The sequence below is a fragment of the Staurois parvus genome, unplaced genomic scaffold (assembly GCF_062004578.1).
Source record: "Staurois parvus isolate SC_StPar_1 unplaced genomic scaffold, SC_StPar_1.0 ptg000742l, whole genome shotgun sequence".
NCBI classification, from domain to species: domain Eukaryota; kingdom Metazoa; phylum Chordata; class Amphibia; order Anura; family Ranidae; genus Staurois; species Staurois parvus.
In genome coordinates, this window is record NW_028318538.1 from 17,615 (window position 1) to 35,343 (window position 17,729).

At 48.5% G+C, this 17,729-nt stretch overlaps 1 protein-coding gene across 1 annotated transcript in view; it reads right to left on the reverse strand.

The window, feature by feature from the left end:
* Positions 1 to 4,636: 4,636 nt before the first annotated feature.
* Positions 4,637 to 17,729, reverse strand: part of PKNOX1 (PBX/knotted 1 homeobox 1) — a 42,917-nt gene continuing 29,824 nt past the window's right edge. The window contains exon 11 of the mRNA XM_089654087.1: positions 4,637 to 10,154. Coding sequence (XP_089510213.1) covers positions 9,943 to 10,154 — 212 coding nt within the window. The 3' untranslated portion in view covers positions 4,637 to 9,942. The remainder of the gene's footprint in view (positions 10,155 to 17,729) is intronic.

The following is a 17,729-nucleotide window of genomic DNA, read 5'->3' on the forward strand; positions in this document are numbered from 1 at the left end:
GGCACTGGCATGGACCGGTGAGGGGTCCTGTGGCACTGGCATGGACCGGTGAGGGGTCCTGTGGCACTGGCATGGACCGGTGAGGGGTCCTGTGGCACTGGCATGGGCCGGTGAGGGGTCCTGTGGCACTGGCATGGACCGGTGAGGGGTCCTGTGGCACTGGCATGGGCCGGTGAGGGGTCCTGTGGCACTGGCATGGGCCGGTGAGGGGTCCTGTGGCACTGGCATGGGCCGGTGAGGGGTCCTGTGGCACTGGCATGGACCGGTGAGGGGTCCTGTGGCACTGGCATGGACCGGTGAGGGGTCCTGTGGCACTGGCATGGACCGGTGAGGGGTCCTGTGGCACTGGCATGGACTGGTGAGGGACCCTTGACTTGATGCCAGACTGGGATCACAAAGGGTTCCTTTCAGTTTTTGGAGCAGTGTATATTCTTCCCAGACCGAGCCATAGGCTTCTTCTGCTGAGGAAGGTGGACAGTCTTGCCACCACTGGCATTATTGATGAAGGCATCCAGGGCAGCCCTGAGGAGGTATTGTCCCTCAACAGTCATGTGCAGCAAGTGCTTCCTGCATGCCTGCTCTGCAGATTAACACTTTGGACAGAGATCTGTTCATGGTCACCGACAGCAGAAGAGGCCAATAACTCCTCTACACTGCAGAGATGACCTCCCAATGTTCTATGGCCAAGCGATCCAGTTGCCAAGATTGAATAAAGACACCAGTCCATCCAGTCCAACCTGCATGTGTGTTTACGTCAATATGATTTCCCATATCCCTGTATATTGCTAAGATGCCCATCTCATTCATCTTCTGAAACTATTGATACTTTCCACTGATTGCGGAAGGGAGATCCACATCCTTACCGCTCTAACAGTAGCAGGAACGGTCCTTCATGAATCTATCAATCGCTACTAAAGCTACTATTATCACGTGCAAACTCTTGGATATGGTCCCTGATCATCCCCTCCAGTAGTTTACATACTATTGATGTTAGACTGACTGGCCTGTAGTTTCCAGGAATGTATCTTGGCTCTTTTTTCTCTTTATTAGTACCACGTTTGCCTTTCTCCAGTCAGCTGATATCGTTCCAGTCCTTCAGCTGTCCGTAAATATTAGGAATACCGGCCTGGCAACAACCTGGCTAAGTTCTCTGAGGACTCTCGGGTGTCAGCCATCTGGTCCTGGTGATTTATGTTACGTTTTTCAAATCCCATTACGGTCACCGGCCACGAAGGTGCATTCTGTAATGTGCTACTAACAATACAGCCTTCTCCTTGTCATCTGTGACCATCTTCCCCCGTTCAATATTTTATGGGACCAGTAGGCTCTGAGCTCACTTTCTTACTGTTGATATGGGACCAGTAGGCTCCGACCTCGCTTTCCTACTGTTGATATGGGGCCAGTAGGCTCCGACCTCGCTTTCTTACTGTTGATATGGGACCAGTAGGCTCCGACCTCGCTTTCTTACTGTTATGGGGCCAGTAGGCTCTGACCTCGCTTTCTTACTGTTGATATGGGACCAGTAGGCTCCGACCTCGCTTTCCTACTGTTGATATTGGACCAGTAGGCTCCGACCTCGCTTTCTTACTGTTGATATGGGGCCAGTAGGCTCCGAGCTCGCTTTCTTACCGTTGATATGGGGCCAGTAGGCTCCGACCTCGCTTTCTTACCGTTGATATGGGGCCAGTAGGCTCCGACCTCGCTTTCTTACCGTTGATATGGGGCCAGTAGGCTCCGACCTCGCTTTTTTAGCATTGATATTGGACCAGTAGGCTCCGACCTCGCTTTCTTACTGTTGATATTGGACCAGTAGGCTCCGACCTCGCTTTCTTACTGTTGATATGGGGCCAGTAGGCTCCGACCTCGCTTTCTTACTGTTGTTATGGGGCCAGTAGGCTCCGACCTCGCTTTCTTACTGTTGTTATGGGGCCAGTAGGCTCCGACCTCGCTTTCTTACTGCTGTTATGAGGCCAGTAGGCTCAGACCTCGCTTTCTTACTGTTGATATGGGGCCAGTAGGCTCCGACCTCGCTTTCTTACTGCTGTTATGGGGCCAGTAGGCTCCGACCTCGCTTTCTTACTGTTGATATGGGGCCAGTAGGCTCCGACCTCGCTTTCTTACTGTTGATATTGGACCAGTAGGCTCTGATCTCGCTTTCTTACTGTTGATATGGGACCAGTAGGCTCCGACCTCGCTTTCTTACTGTTGATATGGGACCAGTAGGCTCCGACCTCGCTTTCTTACTGTTGATATGGGACCAGTAGGCTCCGACCTCGCTTTCTTACTGTTGTTATGGGGCCAGTAGGCTCCGACCTCGCTTTCTTACTGTTGATATATTTAAAACATTTCTTGGGTTTTTTTTTTTTTTTTTTTACTCTCCTCCATTCTGTCTCCCACGGTCTATTTTAGCCTTCCCAATTGCGTTCTTACACCTCCTATTGCATTCCCGGTAGTGTTGGAATGCCGAAAATGACCCTTCGGCCTTATATTTCTCAAAGGCCTTTTTTCGTTCGATTTTAGCCATCCAGGCCTTTCCTTCGCTCTTTTATATTTGTTGCCCATAGGAATGCATTGGCTAATACCTTTATGTGTTCCTAAAGAACTCCCATTTTTTTCTCTCCATGTTCAATGTTTCTAGGATCCGATCCCATTTAATGTCTTGTAATGCCGAGTACAAGAAGAAAAGTTGGCTCACTTGAAATTCCGTGTTTTCGCGTTACCCTCGTGCCCCTCTTTTATTGTGGTTTCCTTTGATTACCCTGTGATCTCTGTCGCCCAAGCTGTCCCCCATTTCCACCTCTGTGACCAGAGCCATGTTATTTGTAACAGTAGAACTAGCAATGCATTCTTTCTAGTCGGGGCATCCACCAATTGACACATAAAATTGTTCCTGCAGGACATTTATGAAACGAGGAGCCTTTGACGAGTGAGCAGTGCCTTAGTGATCAGATCCTATCCAAAAGCCTTAGATCCATCCGTCAGGGTTGGACAAATCAGGGTCATAGCTGAGAGGTGGCTGCCAGGAAGAACTGAGTTCTAGAAAGTGCCTCCTACTGCTTGTTGGTTGGCTTCACATCCTCCAATGGAATGGTAGACACTTTGTTATGACGGGATACTGCCAGATCCACCTTTTAACAAAATCCTCCTCAAACAGGTACAAGACTGATAGATACTTGGGTGATACAAACACTGTGTCAGGATATTTCCAGTCCTGCAACAGAAAGCTTTTGGTGGCCTTGGAAGCCCTAAAGGAACCTAGACTTGGAACATCGCTGGTAGCAGCTACAGGTTGACCTTCCAGTTTTAAAGTGGTGGTGTGCTGTGTACCCTATCAATAGGAGCCAAAACAGTCTCTTTGGGTTTGGGAAAAATGGCAAAAGACTGCAACTCCTCAGATGAAGGAAAACAAACCCAAAGTAGATCTTCAAAGTCCAGACAATGCTTGGACCTACAACTTAAGGCGGTGGTTACAGTGATGTGTTTAAATAGACTAAAGCACGGGTGTCAAACTGGTGGCCCTCCAGCTGTTGCCAAACTACAAGTCCTATGAGACATTGCAAGATTGCCAGTTACAAGCATGACTCCCAAAGGCAGAGGCATGATGGGACTTGTAGTTTGGCAACAGCTGGAGGGCCACCAGTTTGACACCCCTGGACTAAAGGGCAGAACATCACCGGCACTCCAAGAAATGCATTTCAGCGATTTATTGTGAGTGAAAAAAAAAAACAAAACACGGGTCAAACTACCGTACCAACCCTTAGGGTTCCCTTACTAGGGGCAACTCGGCCTGGCTTGCCGTTTCTGGGCAATGGAAGTCACGGAAACCACTCAGTCTCCATGTCAGGTGTCACTCACATCTATGGTCATGCTGTAGGAACTGGAGCCATTAGTGGAGAGTGAGCCGGAGGCACCCAATACAGTGCGATTACCCTCTCTGTGTTGAGAACCAGACATGTCGCATTGCATGGCAGAAAGCAATGTAGCTCAAGGTACGAGGCGGAGGCTCAGGTACACATGAACCTGACTATTTTAAGCAGGTGTAGGGATGGGTGACTAATGGTGACCAGGTAGTCTGGCGCAGTAGGAATGGTCCAAGGATTAGAGTAAAATGGTTTCTGCAAGCTTCCTCAATGCTGCTCGCCAGAAATGCAGCACAAACGACCCTCTCAGTGCTCAGTCCCTCAGTGCTGGACGTTTCTGTGGTAAACCAATGGAAAATTGGGGATTTAGGAGGGCCTGTCAATTCCAATGCAAGGTAGATCCCAGTGGTTAGTCCCAACAGACTATATGCAAAGTGAGTCTTTGGAGACAGGGTAAGCGCAAGTGGACATTGAATAAGATGGTTGCTTAAGTGAGCAGACCTGGAGGCCCCACTAAACTAGATAAGGAGACCAGCTAGGATGGACAGATATGGATGCCCCTCTATGGTCTAGACTCCTTGTAGTGTTTGGGGGGGTGGGCAGAGTTCAGGAACAGAGGTCCATGGGATGAAGACCACAATGGCAATACAACAGGATGGTTCAGTGCCCGGCCAATGCCAAATCAACGGAACTGCTACAGCAACACTATAAACATTAAAAGGAAATTCCATAGAAATCTCGTGAAATGTGAGAAAAAGAGTCTCAATAGACACAAAAAAAACAAAAGAACCTTTATTGTCAAAACAGAAAACCAAAAATATTCCTCTAAATTGCAAGTGGATATGAGCCGCTTCTTTCGTTGTATAAACATTGGTTATTGCAGAAGAGCAGAGACTAATGACACGGATTACCAGCTATCCAAACTCCAACGTTTGCCAGCAGTGCCAGTTTTCCCAACACCAGGTAAGGGCACAGACACAACGAACAGCGGTTCATCTCACCAGAAAACTGCAAAATTAGGAAACCACCACTAATGGCAACTGCTGTGAGGAGGTGAGCAGCACCCATGAGTAGCTGAGTGCCACCCATGGGGAGGTGAGCACCACCCATAAGGAGCTGAGCACCACTTGTGAGGAGGTACCACTGACAAATGGATGAGTGCCATCCATAAGGAACTGAGCACCACCTTTGGGGAGGTGAGCACCACCCATGAGTAGCTGAGTGCCACCCATAAGGAGCTGAGCACCTTTGGGGAGGTGAGCGCCACCCATGAGTAGCTGAGCGCCACCCATAAGGAGCTGAGTACCTTTGGGGAGGTGAGCACCACCCATGAGTAGGTGAGCGCCACCCATAAGGAGCTGAGCACCTTTGGGGAGGTGAGCACCACCCATGAGTAGCTGAGCGCCACCCATAAGGGGCTGAGCACCTTTGGGGAGGTGAGCACCACCCATGAGTAGCTGAGCGCCACCCATAAGAGGCTGAGCACCTTTGGGGAGGCGAGTGCCACCCATAAGGGGCTGAGCATCACTTGTGAGGAGGTACCACTGACAAATGGATGAGTGCCATCCATAAGGAACTGAGCACCACCTTTGGGGAGGTGAGCACCACCCATGAGTAGCTGAGTGCCACCCATAAGGAGCTGAGCACCTTTGGGGAGGTGAGCACCACCCATGAGTAGCTGAGCGCCACCCATAAGGGGCTGAGCACCTTTGGGGAGGTGAGCACCACCCATGAGTAGCTGAGCGCCACCCATAAGAGGCTGAGCACCTTTGGGGAGGTGAGTGCCACCCATAAGGGGCTGAGCATCACTTGTGAGGAGGTACCACTGACAAATGGATGAGTGCCATCCATAAGGAACTGAGCACCACCTTTGGGGAGGTGAGCACCACCCATGAGTAGCTGAGTGCCACCCATAAGGAACTGAGCACCACCTGTGAAGAGGTGACCACTACTGACGAATGGCTAAGTGTCACCCATAATGAGCTGAGCACTATCTGTGAGGAGATTTTCACCACCCATACAGAGCTGAGCACCACCTGTGAGGAAAGTGAGCACTACCCATGAGTAGTGTAGTGCCACCTGTGAGATTATCACCACCTATGAGTAGCTGAGTGCCACCCATAAGGAGCTGATCACCACCTGTAAGGAGGTAAACACCACCCATGTGTAGCTAACTGCAACCCATAAGGAGCAGAGCACCACCTGTGAGGAAGTGAGCATTACCCATGAGTAGCTTAGTGCCACCTTTGAGGAGATGATCACCACCCATGAGTAGCTTAGTGCCACCTGTGAGGAGATTATTACCACCTATAAGTAGATGAGTGACATCCATAAGGAGCTGATCATCACCTGTGAGGAGGTGGGCACCGCCCATGAGTAGCTGAGTGCCACCCATAAGGAGCTGAACACCAGCTGTGAGGAAGTGAGCATCACCCATGAGTAGCCAAGCGCCACCCATAAAGAGCTGAGCACCACCTGTGAGGAGATGATCACCACCCATGAGTAGCTAAGTCTCACCCATAAGGAGCTGAACACCACCTGTGAGGAAGTGAGCACCACCTATGAGTAGATAAGTGATACCCATAAGGAGCTGAGCACGAGCTGTGAGGAAGTGAGCATCACCCATGAGTAGCAAAGCACAACCCATAAGGAGCTGAGCACCACCTGTGAGGAGATGATCACCACCCATGAGTAGCTAAGTGCCACTCATAAGGTGCTGAACACCACCTGTGAGGAGATGATCACCACCCGTGAGTAGCTAAGTGCCACCCATAAGGTGCTGAGCACCATCAGTGAGGAGATGATCACCACCCATGAGTAGCTAAGTGCCACCCATAAGGAGCTGAACACCACCTGTGAGGAAGTGAGCACCAGCTATGAGTAGCCAAGTACCACCCATAAGGAGCTGAGCACCACCTGTGAGGAGATGATCACCACCCATGAGTAGCTAAGTGCCACTCATAAGGTGCTGAACACCACCATAAGGTGCTGAGCACCATCAGTGAGGAGATGATCACCACCCATGAGTAGCTAAGTGCCACCCATAAGGAGCTGAACACCACCTGTGAGGAAGTGAGCACCAGCTATGAGTAGCCAAGTACCACCCATAAGGAGCTGAGCACCACCGGTGAGGAGGTGATCACCACCCATGAATAGCTAAGTACCACCCATGAGGAGCTGAGCACCACCCAAAAAATAGCTTAGTGACCCCTACAAGGAGCTGTGCTGTGCCTATGTACAGTTTCATATAGGACCTATCACTTGTGTCTTCACCACGGTCATGTATGGCATGATGGGAGAAATTCTCCAAGCAATAAAACATAAAATCAGACATGTAGTGATGAAATGTCATACGCCATGTAGCCTAGAAACATGAGAAACAGACGCGCCATTTTCTATCATCCAATAGGAAGAGGCGCCGTGCTCACTAAAGCCGCCTCGGGATTGGCCAGGCCAAGAGATTGTGCTTCTTCTTGGGGGCTGGTGAAGGAAATCAGTGTCCCCTCCCCCTAAATCTCATCAGCGGCAGAGAATCCTGAAGCCTTTAACTCTACAGCCAGCAACCCTGGCGCTTCCAGCTGATTGGAGAGCTCTAGTAGGGGGCGTGGCAGACCTCTGCAGAGAGACCACTGCTTCCACACAGGAGAGCAAGGGTTTCTCCTCTGCAGCATGCTGGCGGGAGACGGGCTTTCCTACTCAGGCTTTCTTTGCACACTTGTCCTGATGCCCCTGGAACGAATTTATCTTCTCTAACGTGAAGGTTCGATTGGGATTTAAAGCGAACTTTCAATATATTTTTATTTATTATCTGTATAAAACATTTATTTTACACAATAAAAAGGGTTACAAAACATTCATAACACTGAACTGCTTCTGTAGACTGACTAATCCAGGCCATCCCATTTCTGAAGGTTTCCCTCTCATTCAGCTAGGTGTGTGTAGTCTGATCTCTCCTACTATTCACAGCATAGCAGTAGATCGAGCTGGAGATGTAGCCTCAAGCTGCCACCTGCTGGCTGTAAGCGGTGATCACGCCAGATATGTTTTTTATCTCAGACCATAATAAATAAAGAAAAAAAAAACAAAAGAGCTCCGCCTTCCTTTTTACTCCTTTTGCCTCACTCCAGGCCCGGAGACAGGGAAGGGATCACTAAAAATTTGAAATATGGGAGGTGAATTGTGTGCTTAGACCCCGTTCTTCCATCCTGGCGAGCCTGAAGAGCGACAGGTCTCCTTTCAGAGGTAAGTCTACCTCTCTCTATGAAGGCTCCCTTCTTCCCTACAGAATGGGAGCGCCTCCGCGTGGGGCGGCCCAGGGCTCGGCCAATCAGGATGCTGAAGCATCTCACGAGATGGACATCGATATTTAGAGAGTTTTCCGTTTATTTTTCACAACTCTACAAAAATACAGTTCTATCTGGAGAGTAAAATGGACATTTTGTTTTATTTCCCGGTGCGGGGAACGTACGTAGGAGGAAGCCATAGTTCATACAGACCTTACACGTGGAGTGTCCATGTTGTGCGGAAATGTAAGTACCCGAGGGTTCTATGGAGAGGCCTCTTCACATTACACTCAACACACGGAGGCCCGCGCACACCGGCGCTACATGTTCATTAACAGAGTTCAGGAGTGAGACATCCCCTTCCCCCAATGGACTCTTCTACTGGTTGGGTGACCATCAGGCGGGCTGGAATCCAGGTGGTGATTAGGGTCAGAGATCAGGAGTCAACCATCCCCTTCCCCCAATGGACTCTTTTACTGCTTGGGTCACCATCCATCATGCTGGAATCCAGGTGGTGATTAGTGTCAGAGATCAGGAGTCAACCATCCCCTTCCCCCAATGGACTCTTTTACTGCTTGGGTCACCATCCATCATGCTGGAATCCAGGTGGTGATTAGGGTCAGAGATCAGGAGTCAACCATCCCCTTCCCCCAATGGACTCTTTTACTGGTTGGGTCACCATCCATCATGCTGGAATCCAGGTGGTGATTAGGGTCAGAGATCAGTAGTCAACCATCCCATTCCCCCCATGGACTCTTTTACTGGTTGGGTGACCATCCATCATGCTGGGATCCAGGTGGTGATTAGGGTCAGAGATCAGGAGTCAACCATCCCCTTCCCCCAATGGACTCTTTTACTGGTTGGGTGACCATCCATCATGCTGGGATCCAGGTGGTGATTAGGGTCAGAGATCAGGAGTCAACCATCCCCTTCCCCCAATGGACTCTTTTACTGGTTGGGTGACCATCCATCATGCTGGAATCCAGGTGGTGATTAGGGTCAGAGATCAGGAGTCAACTATCCCCTTCCCCCAATGGACTCTTCTACTGGTTTGGGTGACCATCCATCATGATGGAATCCAGGTGGTGATTGGGTTCAGAGCTGAAGAGCAAACCATCCCCTTCCTCCAATGGACTCTTCTACTGGGCAGGTGACGATCCAGCAGGCTGGAATCCAGGTGGTGATTGAGTTCAGATATCAGGAGCAGTCCATCCCCTTCCTCCTATAGACTCTTCTCCTGGCCAGGTGACCATCCAGTAGGCTGGCACCCAGGTGGTGATTGGGGTCGGGGATCAGGAGTCAACCATCACCTTCCTCCGATGGACTTTTCTACTGGTTGGATGACCATTGCATGGGCTGGAATCCAAGTGGTTGTTTGGGTCAGTTATCAAGAGTGAACTATCCCCTTCCCCTGAAGGACTCTTCTACTGGTTGGGTGACCATCCAGCGAGCCAGGATCCAAGTGGTGTCAGAGTTCAGGGGAGAACAACTAGAATCCCTCGATGGACTCTTCTACTGGGATCCAGGTGGTGTCTTACTGGTCAGGCAACCCTCCAGCAGATCAGAATCCAGGTGGTGAATGGGGGTTCTTTTGGCACGGGGGGGGGGGGGGGGGCGAGGCTCACTCGGCAGTGAAATTCTTGGAAGCGACAGTCAGTTTTTTTAAGGTGCAAATATTACGTCGCTGAATAAAATAAAAACGACTGGGCGGCGCGTGGCCAGTGCGTCATTGTCAACACAATGTGTGTTTGGCACCGACAATACAAAGCATGGGGAGACAAGGTGCGGGTCTGTCCCTCTCACTGCAGTCCTCCTCCACTCAGCACCAGACCCCTAAGTTCCCCCGCACTGAGCCCCGTGTCCGTGTCTTCCTGGTCTGTGTCCAGAGACTCGTCATCGCTCTGTCCTCCCAACATCACCTGCTGGACTGCCAACGTGGCCCCATCCGAGGTCAGGGACTGCAGACTGTCTGTGCCTAGAACGCTCGGAGAGGACAGCGTCACTTCTGCACCTGTAAGGGAAGAAACCCCAGAATGAGACCAGCGGAGAACAGAGAACACAAAAAACACCCTAAAATCTGGTCCTCGTAGTTCATTGAGGGACACGGGAATTCAGAGACTATTATGGCGCCCAAAAAGCAGTTGTGGTGCCCAAAAAGCAGTCCAACCGAGGGGTGGCCAACATCAGAAATCACCTAAAGACCAGGCCAAGTCTGACCTATAAATTTTTTTTTTTTTGGCTATAAAATTACTTAGAACCCCTAAACACTAAATATAATTTTTTTTTTTTTTACGCAGAGGCCCTACAGAACAAAATGGTGGTCATTGCGAATTATTTTTTAACGTCACACATTATTTGTACAGGGGAAGAAAAATGTGTAATGAACTTTAATGCCAAAAAACAATACAATATATAGTCCGACTTGTTGTTGTAAAATATAAAAAAGATGACGTTACGCCGAGTAAATAGATACCCAACAGGCCATGCTTTAAAACTGCGCATGCTCGTGGAATGGTGACAAACTACCTAAAAATTTCCAAAGGCGAAGCTTTAAAAATGTTTTGCGGGTTACCAGTTTACGGAGGAGGTCTAGTCCTAGAATTACTGCTCTCGCCAGAAAGTTCGCAGCGATACCTCATATGTGGTGCGAACACTGTACACATGTGTGTGCGAGACCTATGCATGCGTTCGCTTCTGCCCATGAGCGCGTGGGGACGGGGGTGCTTTAAAAAAAAAAAAATTAAAAAGCTTTTAGTTTTTAATACTGTTCCTTGAATTTTTTTGTTTTCTTTTTTTGCTATCCCAAGAAATGTAAACGTCCCTCATGACAGCAATAAGCAGCGACAGTTCCTCTTTATGGAGACATCTGGGGGATCTTTAAGACCCCAGACCTCTCCTTTACCCCTGAAAGCATCAGATTAAAAAAAAAAACAAAAACATTGATCTCATGCTTTCCAGAAAATAAATGTCTTTCCTTAACCGGGAGTGAGGAAACGCTCGTTGCTTACAATCTCTTAGACCATAGAGGTGATCAGAGATGATCTGGTCCCCGTTCAGCTCCATGATCAGTTGCCTGGTTCAGTGCCGGGCTCTCCGATCTTACAGAAGAACCTCAGAAACACTGGTGGCCGGCGGGAGGGGGTGGGACAACCTCTACCACCACCTGTAAAAAAAATTTTAAAAAAAGATCCAGCGGTTAATTAGCCACTAGGATTGCTTTTACGTTGTAGGGCTTCTTCGGATGATAAAAATAATAACATGGTTACGGTTGACCGCTACGGCCATGGCCCCAGTGAAACTGCTTGAACAAAATGGCGTGATGTGGCAAGTGGATAAAACAGGTCCACAAAAGAATAACAGAACCTGAGGACTGACTGCAGCTCAAAGAACCACCTGAAGGACCTTATACTTAAAGCTGACATTAGTTGAGGCCTGAACATCCACCTGGCAGAACTTCAATAAATGTGAACAGGAGGTATGGTGGCCCTGCAAATCTGCGATGGCGTACATGTACGTGATTGTGCGGCAAGTGGATAAAACGGGTCCACAAAAGAACAACAGAACCTGGGGACTGAGTGCAGCTCAAAGAACCGCCTGAAGGCCCTTATGTCCAAAGCTGGCATCAGTTGAGGTCTGAACATCCACCTGGTAGAACCTCAATGGTGTACATGTATGTGATTGTGCGGAAAGTAGATAAAACAGGTCCACAAAAGAACAACAGAACCTGGGGACTGACTGCAGCTCAAAGAACCGCCTGAAGGCCCTTATGTCCAAAGCTGGCATCAGTTGAGGCCTGAACATCCACCTGGTAGAACTTCAGTAATGTGAACAGGAGGTATGGTGGCCCTGCAAATCTGAGAAACAGCTCCCTGATGCCGATGGTGAAACCCGATCTTTGGGACCATAATTCCTAATGAGGTTTTGCCTGAGCAGCTGAGAAATGGCGCAATGAGGTTCCCCTTTACACAGGCCATTAAGAATGACCAAGAGGGAGTCGGTCTTTCTAGTGGAAGCCATAGCTGCGAGGAAGACACATAACATGAACAGGAGGTATGGTGGCCCTGCAAATCTGCCATGGTGTACATGTACGTGATGCAGCAAGTGAATAAAACAGGTCCACAAAAGAACAACAGAACCTGGGGACTAATCGCAGCTCAAAGAACCCCTTGAAGGACCTTATGTCCAAAGCTGGCATCAGTCGAGGCCTGAACATCCACCTGGTAGAACCTCAATGGTGTACATGTATGTGATTGTGCGGAAAGTAGATAAAACAGGTCCACAAAAGAACAACAGAACCTGGGGACTGACTGCAGCTCAAAGAACCACCTGAAGGACCTTATACTTAAAGCTGACATTAGTTGAGGCCTGAACATCCACCTGGCAGAACTTCAATAAATGTGAACAGGAGGTATGGTGGCCCTGCAAATCTGCGATGGCGTACATGTACGTGATTGTGCGGCAAGTGGATAAAACAGGTCCACAAAAGAGCAACAGAACCTGGGGACTGAGTGCAGCTCAAAGAACCACCTGAAGGCCCTTATGTCCAAAGCTGGCATCAGTTGAGGCCTGAACATCCACCTGGTAGAACTTCAGTAACGTGAACAGGAGGTATGGTGGCCCTGCAAATCTGAGAAACAGCTCCCTGATGCCGAAGGTGAAACCCGATCTTTGGGACCATAATTCCTAATGAGGTTTTGCCTGAGCAGCTGAGAAATGGCGCAATGAGGTTCCCCTTTACACAGGCCATTAAGAATGACCAAGAGGGAGTCAGTCTTTCTAGTGGAAGCCATAGCTGCGAGGAAGACACATAACATGAACAGGAGGTATGGTGGCCCTGCAAATCTGCCATGGTGTACATGTACGTGATGCAGCAAGTGAATAAAACAGGTCCACAAAAGAACAACAGAACCTGGGGACTAATCGCAGCTCAAAGAACCCCTTGAAGGACCTTATGTCCAAAGCTGGCATCAGTAGAGGCCTGAACATCCACCTGGTAGAACCTCAATGGTGTACATGTATGTGATTGTGCGGAAAGTAGATAAAACAGGTCCACAAAAGAACAACAGAACCTGGGGACTGACTGCAGCTCAAAGAACCACCTGAAGGACCTTATGTCCAAAGCTGGCATCAGTTGAGGCCTGAACATCCACCTGGTAGAACTTCAGTAACGTGAACAGGAGGTATGGTGGCCCTGCAAATCTGAGAAACAGCTCCCTGATGCCGATGGTGAAACCCGATCTTTGGGACCATAATTCCTAATGAGGTTTTGCCTGAGCAGCTGAGAAATGGCGCAATGAGGTTCCCCTTTACACAGGCCATTAAGAATGACCAAGAGGGAGTCGGTCTTTCTAGTGGAAGCCATAGCTGCGAGGAAGACACATAACATGAACAGGAGGTATGGTGGCCCTGCAAATCTGCCATTGTGTACATGTACATGATGCAGCAAGTGAATAAAACAGGTCCACAAAAGAACAACAGAACCTGGGGACTAATCGCAGCTCAAAGAACCCCTTGAAGGACCTTATGTCCAAAGCTGGCATCAGTCGAGGCCTGAACATCCACCTGGTAGAACCTCAATGGTGTACATGTATGTGATTGTGCGGAAAGTAGATAAAACAGGTCCACAAAAGAACAAAAGAACCTGGGGACTGACTGCAGCTCAAAGAACCACCTGAAGGACCTTATACTTAAAGCTGACATTAGTTGAGGCCTGAAAATCCACCTGGCAGAACTTCAATAAATGTGAACAGGAGGTATGGTGGCCCTGCAAATCTGCGATGGCGTACATGTATGTGATTGTGCGGCAAGTGGATAAAACAGGTCCACAAAAGAACAACAGAACCTGGGGACTGAGTGCAGCTCAAAGAACCGCCTGAAGGCCCTTATGTCCAAAGCTGGCATCAGTTGAGGCCTGAACATCCACCTGGTAGAACTTCAGTAACGTGAACAGGAGGTATGGTGGCCCTGCAAATCTGAGAAACAGCTCCCTGATGCCGAGGGTGAAACCCGATCTTTGGGACCATAATTCCTAATGAGGTTTTGCCTGAGCAGCTGAGAAATGGCGCAATGAGGTTCCCCTTTACACAGACCATTAAGAATGACCAAGAGGGAGTCGGTCTTTCTAGTGGAAGCCATAGCTGCGAGGAAGACACATACAGTTGTGTTGAAAATACTAGCAGTCAGACATCACTAACCGGATCAATCACTGTTTTTGGTGGAAATGATATTTCTACATGGCAGATAATTTCCTAGCCGGTGTAGTAGAGTCATAGAAATCCAACAGACCCGACAGTCATGACATGCATGCTGCTGATTCTGTGTCATTGAATCACTCATTGAAAGGGGCGTGTTCACAATAATAGCCGTGTGGAGTTCTATTAGTGACGTCATTCATTCTTTGATAAACAGGTGGCAATGATTGCCTTTATTTAAGGAAGGAAGGCAGCAAATGTTGGACATGCTGGTTACAGTGCATTTCTCTCTGAAATTCTGAGGAAAATGGGTCGTTCCAGACATTGTTCAGAAGAACAGCGTACCTTGATTAAAAAGTTGATTGGAGGGGAAAACATATAAAGAAGTGCAGAAAATGATCGGCTGCTCAGCTAAAATGATGGCAAATGCTTTAAAATGGCAACCAAAACCTGAAAGACGGAAGAAAGCGAAAAACTACCATTGGAATGGATAGAAGAATAGCCAAAATGGGGCGGACTCAGCCAACAATCAGCTCCAGGAAGATGAAAGAAAGTGTGACGTTCCCTGTGAGGACTCAGCCAACAATCAGCTCCAGGAAGATGAAAGAAGGTGTGACGTTCCCTGTGAGGACTCAGCCAACAATCAGCTCCAGGAAGATGAAAGAAGGTGTGACGTTCCCTGTGAGGACTGTTACAATTAGAAGACGCCGATGTGAAGCTAAGCTATCTGCAAGAAGTCCCCGCAAAGTCCCACTGTTGGGAAAAAGACGTGTGCTGAAGAGGTTACAATCTGCCAAAGAGCACATTGACCGGCCTAAAGAGAAATGGGGCAACATTTTGTGGTCTGATGGAAGTAAGATTGTTCTTTTTGGGTCTAGTGGGCGGAGACAGTTTGTCAGACGACCCCCAAACACTGAATTCAAGCCACAGTACACTGTGAAGACCGTGAAGCATGGTGGTGCAAGCATCATGATATGGGGATGTTTCTCATACTACGGTGTTGGGCCTATTTATCGCATACCAGGGATCATGGATCAGTTTGAATCCATCAGAATACTTGAAGAGGTCATGCTGCCTTATGCTGAAGAGGAAATGCCCTTGAAATGGGGGTTCCAACAAGACAACGACCCCAAACACACCAGTAAACGGGCAACATCTTGGTTCCAGACCAACAAGATGGACGTTATGGAGTGGCCAGCCCAATCCCCGGATCTTCATCCAATAGAAAACTTGTGGGGTGACATCAAAAATGCCGTTTCTGAGGCCAAACCAAGAAATCGAGAAGAACTGTGGAATGTGGTCCAATCATCCTGGGCTGGAATACCTGATCACAGGGGCCAGAAGTTGGGGGACTCCATGCAACACAGATGTACAGCAGTTCTCAGAAACAGTGCGACTACAACCAAATATTCATGAAGTCATTCAAAGGAAAGCAAAATCTTCAAACATTTCTCAGTTTATATAGTGAATGTTGGAGTTTGGAAAGAAGAATACAAACACTGCTATTTTTTGAACCGTCTAATATTCACTTTTCTTCCATTTTTTTAGAGGAACAACACAAATTTGATGTATTTTTCTTCATGTTGTGATTTGGAATAGAATGTGTCGTGTTCCCAATGCATTTGTGTGGATGGAAAGAAAAGGATTAGAAGGATTTGCAGCTTTACTCACTTTTTCCAACACACTGCTATGATTTTGAACACAACTGTACAACATAAATCATATCCAAGTAATGAAGAAAAGTCTCCTTCTGATGACCTTCAGCAGGACAAAAAGGATGGGAGAACAATGTTCTGGTTGAGGCAAAAGGCCGAGTCTACCTTGGGACATTCTGGGTCTCAACACCACCACAAAACGGGCTCCTTACAGGATAAACCGCCAGTTCAGACACTCTTCTCGCAGAGGTGAGGCAAAAACTCAAACTATAAATGACAGTGGAAAGGAGAATATTCCTGATTGGCTCAAAGGGTGGAAGTGCCAAGACAACAGAAAGTCCAATGGAGTCAATGGGGACCGCACGGCAGTAGCCATGACAGACTCCTGGCACAACCGTCTTTGGAGCAAGACTGACCTTTGATGGTACCCAAGGCCAACTAATGTACTAGGCCCATTCATTAAAAGGCCAGGATTTGTCCCACATAGAATTTTCGGGGGTGAAAACGTTGTACCTTGTACCAGGCGATTTATGCCTTCCAGGAGTAATGGAAAATGTTTTGGGCAGGAGATTTCTTAGCTTTTAGCATCAGAGGATTCACCGATTCAGAGATGTCCATCTCCCAGGACCTAGGCTTCAACAACCATGCGGTTTGAAGCCAGCAACCCTAAACCAGTCCCAGGACAGAAGATCTGGAGAGTGTCAGATGGGGTGGGAGTAATTCCTCCACCCGGCCCAATCTGGAGCTGTAGGAATCATTGAAATGCCCCCATCTTGATACTGTGGAGCAGATCAGTAAAAAGTTCTAAGGGAGAAAAGATGTAGATCAGACTGTACTGAACCAACAGAGCCACCAGGGCATCCACCGCTTCTACCAGAGGATCCCTGGACCTGGAAAGAAACCTGTTCAGTTTATTGTTGAACCTGGAGGCCAGAAGGTCCACATACACCAACCCCTACCTGTGACAAAGGTTCTGGAACACTTCTGGGTGTAGGGACTAATCTCCCTGGGTGTAAGCACTACCAGTCAAGGTAGTCTGTCTGCCAACTGTCCATGCCTGAGATGCAGCAGAAGACAGAAGACAAGGCTAAAACATGTGGAACACTTTTGCCCTCCTTTGTCATTGCAAGACTTCTGGTTCCTCTCTGAAGGTTGATGTACACCACTTCTGTGGCATTGTTGGACTGGATTCTAATTGGATGACCCTCTAAACCAAATCGCTTAACGTTCCAGAATGTTGGAGACAAGGTACAATGATGTCCAAGTTCTCTTCACTTACAGGGTTCCCAGAACTCTCCCTTAGCCTGGCAGGCTGGCATCTACCATGAGGATCTTCCTGAACCATCAGAAGGATTTATTTGACTCCAGTGCGTGATTCCTAAGCCACTAGGTCAGGGACAACCTGATCCTTAGGGCCAGACTGGTCCAGCATAACAGGATGTTGTGTTGTAGGAGTCGGAGATGGAACTGGACAAACAGGACAACCGTGAAATTGGCTACCATCAGCTCCAGAACTCTCATGCAGAAGTGAAGAGTTGGGTGGCTCCTGGACTGAAGAGTCCGAGTTTAGGAACGGGGAGTTGAAAGTTTCCCCCGGGCAAGAAATACTCTGGCTTGAGTTGTGTCTAGAATTAGACCCAAGTATACCAGGCAATGAGTCAGTTTCAGGAGCAGTTCTGGAGGTTCATGGACAGCTTAACCTTCAGTTGGTCTGGACTGTTGCAGCTGCACTGTCAGCCA